At 50.2% G+C, this 16,040-nt stretch overlaps 1 protein-coding gene across 1 annotated transcript in view; it reads right to left on the bottom strand.

Moving 5' to 3' along the window:
* Positions 1-15,196, bottom strand: part of LAMB1 (laminin subunit beta 1) — a 73,479-nt gene extending 58,283 nt beyond the window's left edge. Inside the window, exons 1-5 of the mRNA XM_051849689.3 lie at positions 14,929-15,196; positions 14,677-14,799; positions 13,542-13,708; positions 10,848-10,983; positions 7,345-7,418 (exon numbers count right to left, since the gene is read on the bottom strand). Of these exons, the coding sequence (XP_051705649.1) occupies positions 7,345-7,418; positions 10,848-10,983; positions 13,542-13,708; positions 14,677-14,713 (414 nt within the window). The 5' untranslated portion in view covers positions 14,714-14,799; positions 14,929-15,196. The remainder of the gene's footprint in view (positions 1-7,344; positions 7,419-10,847; positions 10,984-13,541; positions 13,709-14,676; positions 14,800-14,928) is intronic.
* Between the last annotated feature and the right edge of the window lie 844 nt (positions 15,197-16,040).

The raw sequence follows: 16,040 nt of genomic DNA, 5'->3' as shown, positions 1-16,040 counted from the left end.
GCCCCAAACCCTTGACGGCATGTGGTTAGCATTGTAGGCTGGGCTTGAATTCCAAAGACTTCAAGCTGTCCCATGGAGACTTCTCTTGCAAGAAAAGTGTCTGGTCTCTAAATTTTGCACTTTCCCCACCCTGCTAGATTAGCAAGCTGTTTCTTTTTAGAAGTTGATTATAAACAGGCCTTCAGAGCAGACAAATCTTGGTACGTGCAGTCATCCCACCCAAAACAGGATTGGGCGCCATGCTCCTTCTTCATTCGATCATTTAACCACTCAACAGCTGGGTAATGACCTCATGCCAAGCACCAGCTAGTGTCCTTGTGCTGCCTATATCTATGCACAGTCTGAGGTACTGATGTGGGTAATAGTTAATAACACAACATCAAACACCTTAACACAGTCACAGGCAGTGCACTTCGGGGAAACTCAAAGAGGGAACTCAAGAAGCTGGGAAATTCAGCAATTCCATCACTAGATGTAAACCCCAGAAAATGGACAACAGGGAGCCGACCAGATCCTAGTACAGCAATGTTCCTGGAAACAGTAGTCACAACAGTCAAATTGGAGGAACAACCCAAGGGTCCATCAACTGATGAATGGATCAACAACTTGTGATCTCTCTCTGACTCTCTCCCTCACTCCCATAAAATGGTCTATGTATATATACACAAAATGGAATAGTATTCAGCCACAAAATCAATTCTGCTATGTGCCACAACATGGATGAAACTTGAAAGCATCATGCTAAGTGAAAGAAGACATACAAAAGGCTAATTCATGAAAGATTCCACTTGTGTGAAGTATCTGGACCAGTCAAGTGCACAGGGACACAAACTGGACTAGAGGTTGCCAAGGGCTGCTTAATGGCTACAGAGTTTCTGTTTGGGACTACAGACTAAGTTCTGGAAATAGACTCAGTAATATTTGTACAACATTGCGAATACTTCTAATGCCACCGATTCACTCTCTTTCAATTTGCCATTTTAATCATTTCTGTGTTACATATATTTTACTACACTTGGATTTTTTTAAAAAAGTATTTAACAGGCAGAGAAACAGAAAGGAAGGAGACAGAGACTGCCTATCTGTTCAGTCACTCTCCTCATGTCTGCCACAGCTTGAGAGGAGCTGGGGCCAGGACTGGGAATATAATCCAAGCCTCCCATGGGGATAGCAAGAACTGGAGCAGAGACTGAAACCTAGTGTCTCCGATGTGGGATGTGGGCCTCTTGACTGTGAGGCTAAAGGCTCACGGACATGCACCAACTAGATCCTAAAAAGGCCACATGACGTATTCCTCCCAGGGTAGAGGTGGCTGCAGGTAGCAGAAGGGGCTGACTGGGACAGAGAAGGAAGGCATTTGTTTACCATGGAAACGGGTTTAATTTATCTTCTGGCAATAAAAAGGGAACCCTTAAACATGTAAGTGGACAGAATGAAATAATCAGATCACACTTTAGAAAAATAACTCTTGTGACAGAGTTATTGCACATGGAAAAAATGGAGAAAAAATTCAAAGAAAAAAGATGACGGTTTTAAATTCAAGCAATTACAACATGGACAGAAAGGGATGGAACCTTCTGCTCTTGAAACTCTGGCAATAGTGGAATGCGCTGAAATACATGTGGTCATCTATTCAATTTCAGTGCAGAGGGAGGGAGAGGAAAGAAACAGAGGCGGCCGAGCTTGGGTAGCTGGGCAGGTGTGCTGCTAATGTCGATGGCACAGAACAGGAGCAAAGGCACAGCTGCTTACACGCGAGGTGTCCGCCTGGAGACAGCCACCGAACAACTGGAAACACTGGTCTGGCACTCAGCTATGAGAATGGAGCTTGACACATGGATTTGGGAGTTGCTGCATAGGCACAATATTTGAAACTTGCAAGTGCACCATGCATCAAAGGCAAGTCAGAGAAAAGTCAAGGTCACTGTCAAGGTCACTGCTCCAGCTGAAGCACCAGGAGCAGCTGGGCAAGAAGAAGGAAAGCCGAGCAGTGACGGCAGCAGCAGCGATTACATCCTCCACTTAACCCTCTGCCATGGAGCCACGCGTGCACCGGCTATCCAACATGGAAGACCTAGCGGCATGCCTCGGAACTCGACTGTGCAGAAACACAGCCTATCATGGGGGCCGTGCGGTCACGCAGGTGGGCTCTGCCCCAGTGTGCCTCGTGTCCTTTTCTTTTTCTTTTTCTTTTTTTTTTTGGACAGGCAGAGTGGACAGTGAGAGAGAGACAGAGAGAAAGGACTTCCTTTGCCGTCGGTTCACCCTCCAATGGCCGCCGTGGCCAGCGCACCGCGCTGATCTGAAGCCAGGAGCCAGGTGCTTCTCCTGGTCTCCCATGGGGTGCAGGGCCCAAGCACTTGGGCCATCCTCCACTGCACTCCCTGGCCACAGCAGAGAGCTGGCCTGGAAGAGGGGCAACCAGGACAGAATCCGGCACCCCGACCGGGACTAGAACCAGGTGTGCCGGCACCGCAAGGCGGAGGATTAGCCTAGTGAGCCCCAGCGCCGGCCCCCTCATGTCCTTCTAAGAGGAGGCAATCAGAACATGGATATGCAGAGGGACGAACACTTGAGGACACAGGGCGACGACGCTGTCTTCATGCCAAGGAGTGAGGCCACAGGAAAAACTAACCCTGCTGACACCCTGGCCTCAGATTTCCAGTCTCCAGAGCCATGATAAAGTCAGTCTCTTGTTCAAGCCACCCAGCCTGCGGCACCTTCTCGCGGCAGCCCGAGGACATTTAACCCGCATCCTCACGACACAGCTCTCCTGCAGAGGCTCAGGGACACTTGCTGACCACAGGCTAGGCTTGGATTCTAATGCAGGCTCACAAAGCCCAAACTCATCTTCCTCCCTTACTGGCTCTGGCACAGAAGACTGAAAAATGATGGCGAGAGAGACAGGGCCGGGGGGTGGGGGTGGGAGGGGCAGGAGGAAGAGTCATGGAAACCAAGGCCGGATGGGGAATTGGGTGTGATGGCCATGCCAGTGGGAGGCAAGAGATGCAAAAGAATGACCACTGGAGACTCAGCAAAGGGGCAGCGCTCCGACTCGGACAACACGGGCAGTGCGCGTGCAGCACAGGAGGTCAGACTACAGCGGAGGGAGTGCAAAGGAAAATTAAGCTGCTCTAGACAATGGAACCGAAATAAAGATTACTGACTTCCGAATCAGGCCCAGCGTGTGATAGCAATGTGGCTGCAAGCTAACGGGGAAACCCAACACATGCTCAGACCGTTTTTCCTCGTCCTTAGTAACCCTGATGGCTTAATACTCCAAGAGCAAGAAAATGCAAGACTACGCTTTGACAGATTCTTTGTCTTACTGCCTCACTGGTTGCTTAGGTTCTTATTTTTTTCCGCTACCCCAAAATAGAATACAATGACACTGTATTAAACTCCAGAGAGAATCAGACTAAGCATTTAGAAGTAAGGGGGAAGGGGGAAATCCCAGTGATTAACTCCACCATGTGTGCCAAGCAGGCCTGGCCGACTCCCCATGGGACCGGGCTCCAGGCTGGCGAGACTTGGGGAGGTTGTGGGAGGGAGGGGCCCAGTCTGATGCCCCTGGGTCAAAAGGGAGCAGCAGAGGCAAAGCACTGCAGCCAGGCCAGGCTCTGCTTCCTTCTCCGTTTCCCTCTGGAAACTTCTGAGTCCGCAAGGGCCATTGACAAGTCCTCCAGTTTCCTCTGGAGCTACAAAGCCGTTGGAAACCGGAACGACACGTTTTGCCTCAGGAATGGAAGCCTTTTGCACACTCTTTGCTTCGTCATCAACCTTCTCAGGCCTCATGTCCCTGTACGGTTGCCTCTGAATTTGTAACCAACAAAAGAGCTATCCGTTTGGAAACATGTGGCTATATACAAAAACATATGAGCAATATATGCAAAATGACTTTTGCTAGCCCAAGAAAATTCAGTGCACTTAGCAATCAGCTGTCTCTCATGGCAAATTTGGCTAAGAATAAAGATTTGGTCATCATCATCCTTAATTTCAGTTCCTTTCTTGTCTTCATTCCTGCTAATGCTATCAACCATCTTCCACTTACATAGACTTTCTAGTCACTGAAAACAGATTTTTTTAAAATTTATTTTTGTCTATTAGGGAGTCAGAGAGACAGGCAGAGCTGTTCACTGGTTATTCCCCCAATGCCCACAAAACCACCAGGGCTGGGTCAGGCCAAATTCAGGGACCCAACTACTTGAGCCGTCATCAGCTACCTCCCAGGGTGTGATCAGCGGAAAACAAATCAAGAATGAAGCCAGGTACTCTGATATAGGATGAGGGAGTCCCAAATGGCATCTTCACCACTAAGCAAGACTCAAGGCTCTTAACGTTTTCACTGATCAGTTTTCCTTCTACTGCTTCTAATCCCGCTCCACTTTGGGGCTCAACCTTCCATTCTGAAGAACCCACATGTCGGCCGTCAATCATGGGCCTCTTCCCAGTACTGATTGTCCCAGGCAGGCACAGGGAGCAGAGGGCAGCAGGGCATGGCAGCAAGAGGCTGCAGCTTGAAAAGACTGCCAAGTGCAGGTGGATCATCCCTAAGCCAAAAATATAAAACCTGAAATATTTTGAGAATAATATCAGCGCTCGAAAAGTTTCAGATTGCAAAACATCTCAGATTTCCGGATTAGGCACACTCAATTTGGTTGTGTGTGTGTGTGTGAGTGTGTGTGTGTGTGTGTATATATATGTTTTTTAAAGAAAAAAAGTACAAAATCCAAAACGGCTCTGGTTTCAAGCATTTTGGATAAGGATTCAACTGTCTAGTATTTTTCATTTTTAAGATTTATTTGAGAGGTAGAGATAGAGATGAATACTGAAATGTCACTCAGTAATGGCTGAAGTCAGGAGCCAAGAACTCCATCTGGGTCTCCTATGCAGATGGCAGGAACCCAAAAGCGTGAGCTATCTCTGCTGCCTCCCAGGGGCTGCACTAGCAGGAAGCTGGGGTCTAGAGCTGGAGGCAAGTATCAAACCCAGGTACCCTGATGCGGGAATCTCAACTGCCAAGCTAAATGCCCACCCCTCAGCCTTAACACTCAGGGGACTCCGGGGCCACAGGCAGCAGGTGCCAGGTCTTGAGGAGCGCAGCGTATGCGTTAACACCAGGCCACCATCAATGCTGAACTCAGCAATGAACTCCCAGAGCCTGCCTCCTCTTCTGCTCTCCCAGGTCCCTCTTGTCTATTTCTTCCTGGCCTACTTTTCTGCAACAGGTCTCACTTTCTTGTCAACGGTTTTCTATCTCCTCTAAGGTTCACCCCCTCCCTCAACAGGCGGTCAAGACCCCGACTCTCATCTGCTTTAGCACTTCCCTTCCTGTCCCTCCCTACTCGAAGACAGGGGCCAATCTGCACCGCGCTTGCTGAGCCACCCTGCCTGCCGGCCCCCCGCCAGCCCTTGGCTCTCTCTCTCTGTTTGCTCTGCCAAAAACAGCTTTTTCCCTTCCACCTCCTCACACTGAATCCTGCTCACCCTTCCTAGCCTAGGTCAACCTCTGTTGCCAAGCTCTCTCCTTGAGCCCAAGCTAAAATTAATCTCGCCCTCCTGTGTGCAAACATGTATTGTCTGGATTTCTGCTATGGCACTTGGCGCACTTGGCCATGAATCAGAAGTTATTTGCATGTAGCTCTTCCTCTCCTAGAAGATTAGAAACTCCCCCAGGCAGGAACCATGTTGCTGTCTTTATAAACCTTCCATACAGCCTAGGACAGTTTCTTATAAGGAGAAGATGATGGAATGCAGTCACACACTTACTTCTTCAGCAAATATTTGCAGAGCAATTATCACAAGCCAAGCATCGATATTTAGCAAAACTATCAAGTCCCCGCTGAAGGTCTGGGCGCCCAGATGACCCACATCCATACAGCAGGCAGGAACATGATGCTGTCCTATGAGGTACATATTCATTTTCCCATTTTCACCAATTATAAAAACCAAAGTCTGGTTATCTACACCAGTGAGGAGCAGAGGGATTCACACCCAAGTACGCCCAACCCCATAGACGTAGCTTTGCTCAACCAGACTAGAATCCAAAGGAGAAGTTTTCTCCCATCAACCCAAGTCTCACAATTTGTCCTCACTCTTCAAGTCTCCATTCAGTTACTGCCTGCTCTGTTTGATCTTCTGCGCTCAAGTGCAGAATTTCAACTTTGGCCCTTTGTATTCGACTGAATGAGAAGTCATCTGTGGACTACATGGCCCAGAAGTCCTCTGGATGGAAAGCAACTTGGAGCCGTCCCTGTGTACAAACAGACGCGCTCCCCAAAGGGAATGACAGAACCATAAACGAGGAGGAAGATGACTTCGAATCTTTTCTGCTGTCCCAGAAGGTGAGGGCAACACACTCAAGCATGTCTGAGTTTCAATCTAATCACCAGGCTCAGTGCGGTCAATGAACAGAGAAGGGGTTGGGTGACAAGGAGTGCTGAGTTATTTAGCAATAGCCCTCCCTCACCACTCAACATCAGGTGTCACAGCCGGTTACAGCAGGTTCCTGGGAGCCAAGCAGGCGGATGCAAGCTCAGATCTGGAGATGGCACAGCCCAGGGTCCCTGCTACTCACCCTCTGCCTCCCATGCCCACCCTTGTTCCTGGCCTCCCAGCCTAAGGTAGCAATCAGAAGTGAGATTTTCCCGGCCACCTGCCCACTTGGAATTCTGTCCCTGCCACTTTTTCCTATCCTGGGAGGATGTCAACAAGGCCCCTAAGTCCTACCAAAAACTAAGCAAAAGCGATTTCAATCCGAGAAGCAAGGAGGAAATTAGGGGTTGCATGCGCACCAACACGCACTTTAAACCATGTGCAGTCTGTCATTTCCAGGCAGCTGCTTAGGAAGCAACAAAGGGACTTTGTACAGAGACATTCCCCAGTCCTGGAGTCATTTTGCAACTCCAAAAGAAAACCGATGAGGAAATCCACATCGGAGAAGGCATTCAGTTCTTAAGGAGCTGTCAAACCGTTCCCACAAATTATGCAAAGCCTTCAAAACTCAAGACAATGTACTTCCTGAGCTCGGCATTAAAATGTAAACGCAGGGACCAGGGTCCTCTCTCCAGATGTTTCCCTGTGGTCTGGGAGAGCCTCAGCCCTGTCCCTCTCCATCTAAGGAGAAATACAGAGACATCAAATGAAAAGTGTGCGGTGGAGCTACCTTAGAACGAAGACGCTCTCTGGTCAGTGCTGTGAAGACAGATGTAGCTGTTCCTGCCCACGTTCACAAAACTGCCCAACTGTCCCAGTTGATGGCAACAATAACATTGAAGCATGCACTTAGACCTACTCACAGGAGACGCGCGCGTTTTGAAAGGGGCGGTGACAGTGGATTCTCACCTTGAAGGTCATTATGAGATGGGTAAAATGGAATTCTGCTTCCAAGTCCAGCTGGATAGTGACATTTTCCACACCTACGGGAGTATTTTGAAAAATAAAGGACACACTAGGATCAGCAGGGACATCCACGGGCAAGTGAACTTATGGTCTTGAATTATCTTTGTGTTTCTTCCAGAAATTCTCTGTGCAGCCCATCTTCAGCTGAAGCCAAAAGTAATAACAACAACCACCCTTTGTGATTATTTAGCAGTAAAACCCAAGTCAAAATAATTCTTCAGTTAGCCACAAATTCCTTGCTGGAGCTCAGCCTACTGCATCTGCTCACTGGAACAAGACACTTGGCAGAACGCCTTGAGTTGCTGTCAAGAAAGACATCTCTTGCTTAGGAGAAATAGGAGGAAGGGAAAACATCTTCCCAATCCTCTAAGCTAATGGGGCTCTCAAAGGGGAAGGGAGGCACTTCCTGTGCCCAGTAGGGGGTCAGCTTGCAGTGTGTGGCACTAGGACAGGATCCTCCTCCAGTACAAACACACAGGCCCCTTTCTCTGTGCAGCAGCAAAGAAAATAAACCCGAGTCCACCACGTATGTCAGTTATAAATCCAATTTAGAAAAACCTATCCCTGATGGGGAACCCTTTGGATGCCTTTCCACAATTGAAAAGCCACGCCAAACAGACAGAGAATGGGTCGGATAAACAAACTGGCCCAGAACAAACACTAACATCTTCCCTTTCAGGGAAAGCCTGAACAAACAAAGGCGCCTTTGCCCTGCGCCCTGAGGGTTAATCATCCTACTTTAACAAGCTCAGGAGGCCCCCGGAATTCCAGAGATGGAAGCCCCTCCTCCCCCAGCCCAGCCCGAGGGCCCCTAGGCCTGCTGGTTGGGTGGTAAAGGTGACTTTTTCCTGGGTTTGAGGGAGCTTCTGGGGCCCACCCTGCAGACCCACAGTGGTCTGCCATGCAAGGGAAGACAGGAATGTGTCAGGACGACTCATGTCACAGGCCGGGATGTTTTCAGGAAATCAGTAGGGCCTTTCGAATTAAACTCCCCTCTGGAAAGCGGCCAAATCAATTGGGGGGAACAAAGTGGTTACTGGAACGGATGTGAGCGGGAATGGTCCAAGCAAACACCCTGGCCATACTCACTAACCTTATCTCGCTTGTTACAAAGCACCGGTTGCACACTAACACTCTGGGCAACTACAGGTCCCTCCTCTTCTAGACTTTGACAGACTTACAGTATTGGTCCATAATTAGGAGATGGCGAAATAATGTCAGGTCCAAAGCTAGACTAGTAGCATTTCTGTAACATTAAGAATGCGCGCTGCAACGCGTGCACCAGAAACACATTCCATTTAGAGCTGCCGCCTGAAGAAGCACCTCGGCTTGCTTGCATTTATTTATTTATGTATTTATGTATTTATTTATTTATTTATACTATGGGAAGAGAAACCTACGGAGGAAATAAAACAAGATCATTCTTCTGGGATGTATTTGGTTTCAGTCGGACTTAGCAATGTTCATCATGAAGGGTGAATTAAAAGCAATGGTACATTGCGGCTGGCTCCATAGCTCAGGGGTTAGAGCACTGGTCTTGTAAAAGCAATGGCACAGGGCATAGTAGGCTAAGCCCCCATCTGCAGCACCAGCATCCCATATGGGTGCCAGTTTGTGTCCTGGCTGCCCTACTTCCGATCCAGCTCTCTGCTGTGGCCAGGGAAAGCAGTAGAAGATGGCCCAAGTCTTGGGCCCCTGCACCCATGTGGGAGACTGGGAAGAAGCTCCTGGCTCCTGGCTTCGGATCGGCGCAGTTCCGGCCATTGGGCCATCTAGGGGAGTGAACCTGTGGATGGAAGATATCTCTCTCTCTCTCTCTCTCTCTGTCTCTACCTCTCTCTATAACTCTCTTTCAAATAAATAAATCTTCAAAAAAATTTAAAAAATAAAGGAAAGCAAAGCTCAAAGTTAAAAATAAAAGTAGCTGTACATTCCAAGCCCATTGCTATGCCTGATCACTGATAATTTAACACCACCATGCACAAGCACAGTCGGTGCAAAACACACAGAGAACAGATAAAAACCACATTCATAAAGAAACTCTTTAACTGTGAAGACGAGACAAGAGACACACGCTAGGGTATAGTAACAATCGGTCTGACTTTCTAAAGAGACTAAGTTCCATCAGTCTAATCTCACCTAATCTCTTGTGACACAGTGACAGAGAACCCAAGCCCCTCTGTTTGAAAATCCCTTCTTTCTGGCATTTGAACTCTCCTGTTCTACACATCCAATGCTGTGGAAACTGATTAACTCCTGCTGTCACCAAGAACACCCTTCCCCTGGAACCACAGTACAAGGAAGCCGGTCTCTCTGCCCAGGGGCTGCAGAGGGAGCAATCTTAATCCTCAGGTCCAGGCGTCCTTCTCCAAACTGTCTTCCTCTTTCACCCGAAGATTGTGGGCAGTCAAGAAAGGCTCCTTGGCCCTTGCCTTCCAGAAACTTCTCCCTCACATTCAACTATCAGTCACGATACTCCCCTGGAGTAATCACTAGTTCTACAAGAACTCATCTAAACTATGCATGCTTTCTGAGGACCCAAAAAGCTGATAACCAATGGGAGCCCAAGGCCCACCATGGAGCAAGCAACCATCCCTAGAAACCAGCAATTATCTTGAAAACCTTCGCAGCTCAATGATGAGAAGTCTACTCCAGCAGGTCCCCTTCACAGAATGACTGTGGGGACCCAAAGCCTCCCAGCTGTGGAGCTATTTTAGAGAGCCCTGGTAGCACCCAGGTTTCCCATGGCCAGGCTGAGGTTCACTTCTTTGAGGGTTTTTTTTCATTTATTTAAAAAATAGCTATCTAGTGGGGCACTGTTAGTTAACACACACACACATACACACACACACTACTTGGATTCCGTCAGTTCCAGCATCCAAGGTTTAAAGGTATTGGCTTAGTGGTAGAACAATCATAACATCCTAGCAAAATGAATTTATGAAACCAAAACCCAAATGAAAAAGGGAAAGAGGCTGGATTCCCACACTCACTGGGGAGACTAACTTAGGGCCATATTCACACTGACACACTCTGAAAAACTGCTTCCCGGTGCTTACTCATGGCGCTGTTATCACTATGATGACATTCCTCTGTAGATGGAAGGGAGGTGGGGGCTGGGATTTTGCCCTTGTCTTTGATGTTGATCAAAATGGAAAGGTGCTATGTCTTGTGGATACAGGCCTCAGAGACAGTGAGGTCTCCCCACGCCCTCGGCCAGACTGCCCCCAGTCTATACACACACTCCCCATGGTTTTGCTTGACAGATGCTTCAGGAAGAAGGATCAGATTATACCAAGCCAAGTTAGGGCTCCAGGCAGTAAATCTCTCAGGCTGTAATTGCAGGACAGAGCAGCCAACCCTCATTACAAACACCCGAGAGCCTGTCGACTCCATCCGGGCTCCGCTCACGCTCCATGGAACTTATTCCCACACCAGCCACGTACCATTTTCAGATTGCCACCAAATCTTCAGGCGGTTTGGCGCGAAGGTGGTGACAACGTTCTCAATGAGATGGCTGTCAGGATTGAGGGTCTCGTGATAAGGATCTTGGGAATCGCATACGAAGCATTTCTTGTCCTCCTGAAAACAAAGTTGGTCTCAGGAATCTAAGAAGCAGTCCCTCCCTCCCTCCCCTCCTTGTGCACATACACACACGCACACACACACAGAAACAAAACGCAGGGAGCCCACAATGTAAAAAAATCAAACCTGCAGCTTCAAGAAAGACAAAAATGTAAGAATTCCTCAAATGACTTACATCACACCCTTCACTTTCAGCTTACTGAGTCTAAAATACCCCTGAAAATATCTCCTCGCACGTTCAAGGTCAAAAGTAAAAAGAAGGCATTGTTTCCACAGGCTACTATTTTAATCAAAATCAAATTTCTAGGCTTAAACTTTAATCTCAATAAAGAGTCGAGAAGCTTACTCTAAAGCAGAATGCAGGAGGAGTATTAGGGAATTTTTGCTGACACAAGGCAAAGTGAAAATGATAGAAAAAAAAAGAACAATTCATTTGGCCTGATTTTCTAAAATCTAAATAAGGCAGAACCAAGTATTAGGCAGAAGTATTTAAAGAGGCTTTAGGAGCTTCCAAACGGGCTTTCTTCATTTCTTCCCTGCCCAGGCAATGAATCAGTGTGGTGGCAGCACAGGGGCTCAGCTGCAAGCTATGTAGACTAGCTGAGGGATGGGGTACAAGGCTGCCCTGCCATACTGGAACCGCTACGAACTGGGACCAATTCAAAGAACCCCACGGCGGACACGAAGCAGCATGAAGACAGCTGTAGGCCTTAGAACAGCCGTGATGTCTCTTAGCTCCCAGCTCCCTAGCGTGAGGGCCAGAGCCGCCCAGGCAGTCATGGCAGAGGGCTCCCTGGTCTTCCTGTTCTACTCTGGTGGATCGCAAGCACAGCTCATTAGTCCCCTTTTCACATGGATCTTGGCTCTGCACCTCCATTTCCTGAAATGCAGATGACTTTTAAGTCTGAAAGTGATGCTAAGACTGACTATATATATATACACACACATATATATATATATATAGCCACAGACATCTTATCAACAGCAAGGGTGACATTCTTATAAGGACAAAAAAACCCAGCAGTTATATTTTCACGTTTGTACATAGTTAGTTACTACCTTTGTCCCAAAGAATTTTGAGACTGACAGGATGTACTAACTAAAAAACAAAAACCAGAAGTCAGGGATACATTGGGACCCTGGACAAAAGGAACTTCCTGTCTCCATTTTTATAGCCACTAAATGCTTGAGAAAAGTACATGAGCACGCTCTCTCTCTCTGTGTTTGTGTTGGGTCTGATTTCTGTGAAAAATCCCCTACAAATTCACGGCTAATCAAATAAACCAATGAGTCTGGCTCTGCTGGCTTTGCAGATGAGAAGCCCACGACTCGTTCTGCTCAAAGGCGATTTCAAAATCGGGTGATTCATCAACAGGATGTCCTGGCTTGTGAAGTCAGTGCTAGCACAATGTCTTAGCTAAAACTTAAATCCTAATATTAGAAAAGGCAACAGCAACTGCCTTCATTAACTCATAATCAAAGAAACTAGTACCGGAGGACAATTACCAGAACTTAAAAAAAAAAGGTGGCGGTGGGGGGTGGGGGGAGTTTCAGTATAGTCTCCCCCTGTTCAGGAGGAGGAAGCTGTCTAGACATCTCCATATAAACCTGGAAGCAAAGGAGAGGAGTCCCCTTGGGCACATTCCTTGGGTTTAGTATATCAGGACTTTCTGCTTTGTAACATTAACTCCATTTTGGGGCACCTACCATGCCAGCCACTGGCCACTGGGCCAGGTGGCTATGCAGGTGTGTGGAATAACAGGGTTCTCAACAACTGGCTTGAATCTGCCCTACCTGTGAGACTAACACTTTCCGCTTTTCTCAAAGGCCAGAGGGAACTCCTTCCTAAACACCTCGAGAAAAAGAATCCGATTTGGGATCGGTTATATTTTGCATCTTCCTTTTAAGCTGGTTTCCACTGCCTAAATACGACCCTTGAAATCTCCAATCCAGGTCCGCTTTGACAGAAAGGTAACGCCTGGAATTTCATGCCGGGTCTTCTTCCCTCAGGGTCCCACGGCAACCAGGGCAGTTAGAAAAAAGACAAATGGGTGCCAGGCGTCTGTCAGCGCTGCAATTACCTTCACGCAGGTCAAAGACTTGGGAAAAACTCAAGATCACAGCTCAGGAAATAAAGAGAATAAACCACGTTTAAGGTGCACTTCCAGCATTTACAAAAAGAGAGAGAAAAAAAAGGCAGGACATCTGGAGCCTGTGAGTAGCGGCGGAGCACTGCGCAGGGGTCAGACATGTGTGCAGCCCTGCCTTTCCATACCGACCAAGCGGGCCGCCGGCGGATACAACTGTGCAAACTGAGATGGGGCAAGAGGGTGAGCCACTAGCCTAACTCCGGGACTCCCCGGCTGGCTGGGCTTCCTATCTGGATCAAGGGCAGGATGCGGAGTCCCCGGGGCCTGCCCCTTTGGTCTGAACCGGAGAAGGAGGAGGAGGGGAGAAGGGGGAGAAGGAGGAGGGGAGGAGGGGAGGAGGGGAGGAGGGGGAGGAGGCGGCAGCAGGAGCAGAAACTCCAACTGCCTATGTGCGTCCGCCCTCACCTGCAGGTGGCTGACAATACAGTAGGGTTCGGGCTTGTGCAACCCACAGGTCGAAGTCACCGACAGCTTCTGCGCGCGGCCAATGAGCAGGTCGCCGGTGGCGGGGTAGCAGCTGCCTTCCGCACAGCCGTAGCTGAACTCGGGTTCTTGAGCGCGCACCTGCAGGGCTGCAAGAAGAGCGGGCCACAGGGATTGGGGGTGGGTACAGCTCATGCCCAGGCAAAAGGAACAAGTAGTGCCGCGGGGAGGGAGTCAGTTCATCAGAAGGCAGAACGCACACAGTCAAAAGGCACAACGGAGAGGTGCGCGCAGGGGAGGGCTGTAACGTCATCAGGTTTGCCCAGCAGTGCACAGCATCACTCTCTGGAAACCCCGCTCGTGCCCACCCTGACCTGCGGCCCCTACTAGAGGTGGGTGCACAGCATGGTCACTTAGAAGTGTGCAGAGCTGGGCACAGAGGCCAGCTGCCCAGCGCGCCCAGGGAGCCTGCAGGCACGCGGCAGCAGTGCAAGCACCGTGGGAGGGTGCGAGTGCAGAGCGCGCGCGGAAATTCACGAGCGTGGCTTCCGAGGGCGGCGCGTGGACACCGCTTCCCCCACACAAGGAGTGGGTGGATGGTCCCTGTGGCTCTGCAGTGGCTTCAAAGCTTCGCCATTCCAGGAAAGCGCTCGCTCCAGCTGTTTCTGGTGCCACTCGGGAGACAAATGGGGATGGTTAATTAAAGCCACATGGCCCCAGTCTCTTCCCAGGACTAAGCCGGCGCTGAACTCCGGCACTTTTCTGGGTAATAGGATCCTGGACAGCCCTTAGCTGCTACCCTGCCACCCCCAGGGAGCCTGCCCTCCGCAGTGAGGAACCCAGCGGGATCCCGCCGCGGGTGAGCAAGTGATTGAGCGGCCGGGAAAGCCCGCAGAAGCCGCGGCTCTGGGCGCAGAGCCCGGGGATGCGGTCCACAGTGATTCCCGTGCGCTGTCCCCAGCCGCCACCGGGCTGGGGCGGTGGCATTTTATCCTAGAGGAATAATTTCCAACCAGTCCCTTCCCCCGATCCCTCCAAACTGGAGCACACGGCCTCGGGCTCTCCTCCCCCAAACCCAAGTGCTCCCGTCCCCACTCGCCCCTTCCCCCGGAATTACCTAAGAAACTGCAAAGCAACACCTGGAGGAGCCCCATGTCCGGTGCCTGTAGCCGCGCGGCCAGGACAGCGGAGGGGACCAGGTACCTGCCGAGCCGCCTGCCTTTTCTTCTCGTTTTCCTTTCTGGAAAGGTGGAGGGAAACGGCAAATGTTCAGAGAGAGAGGAGAGGGGCCCTTCCATTTCCTGCCGCTCCCACGGAAGCAGGGGGTGGACCGGATTGGGGGAAAATCGCGCAGCCACTTTGTTCTCACCAGGCGCTGCGAGCGCTCTCCGACTCCTGGCAGCCCCGAGCCCAAAGAAGGGAATTACAAAGTTTAGCCTTGGGAGGAACCGAGGGAGGCGCCTCTGCTCATGCGCACACACAGAACAGGGGCGGAGGGGGCGGGCAGCAGCAGCGGCCACTGCGGGGAGGGGGCGAGCTCCAGGTCCCACCCCCCGGCGCGCTTCTTTTGTCTTAGGGCTGTGAGGTTTGGGCGCCAGGGTTCCCGGCGTGGGAGGACAGGCCCGGTCCGCCGCTGCGGGGCGCACGCAGATCAGGCGGTCCAGTGGGGGCGGGATGCGTTGGGGCTGGTCTCCCAGGTAGGTGTTTGGATCCCTGGCGAGGGGGCTGGTCGGGACCTACCGCGGACTCGTGCGTGTGCTTACATTGGCGAGACGTGAGTCACGAGAAGATGCCCAAGGCTACAAACTCGCACCAGGAGCGCGCCGGCTGTGCGCTCCACAGGAGGAAGGCAGGTTAACCCTTTAAGAGAGTCGAGCTGGTCAGTCTGTCCTGGACAAGCTAAGCCACCACTCCATCTCCCGACCCCAGTGTCAAAGCTTGTGCGGCTTGGGACGAATCTGACCCTACAACATCTTCGCAGGGAGGAGGGAAAGTGCCATTGGCCAAGCACCCTTTACGCATGCACTGACTCAGATCTGCCAGGGCTTCTTACTACCCACGTGGTCTCTGCATTGAATTATCCATGTAATTGGTTTTCCTTTTTTAAAAATCTACCTATTACCTGAATCGAGAAGATCAGCTAACTTCTCAATGGCCGCTCCGCCAATGACTCCTTTTCTCATCTCACCGTTGAAGGGCCGACATGGCCAGGCAGCCGGATTTCCCTCCCGAGAGCCACTTTCCCACAGCCTGCAGCAAAGCACACCCCTTGCGGATTCTAGGATTCTAGCGAAGGAGGGAGGAATCTACCGTGCACAAATCGGCCCAGGAAAAAGGCTCTCCAACAGCACTGTGTGTGTTAGAGACACACTGCTGAAAACAAGGGTAAATTGTAGCTCACCCTGCTCCTGCAGGGTGGAGAGGGGAGAAAGGCTGGCGACAGGATCCCACTACCCCTTCTGCGAATGAAGCCCAATTCTA

The sequence above is a fragment of the Oryctolagus cuniculus genome, chromosome 3 (genome assembly GCF_051225735.1).
Source record: "Oryctolagus cuniculus isolate XC-2025 breed Fujian yellow rabbit chromosome 3, ASM5122573v1, whole genome shotgun sequence".
Taxonomy (NCBI): domain Eukaryota; kingdom Metazoa; phylum Chordata; class Mammalia; order Lagomorpha; family Leporidae; genus Oryctolagus; species Oryctolagus cuniculus.
Note: the sequence above shows the minus strand (reverse complement) of the source record. Positions and strands in the feature narration are given on the sequence as shown.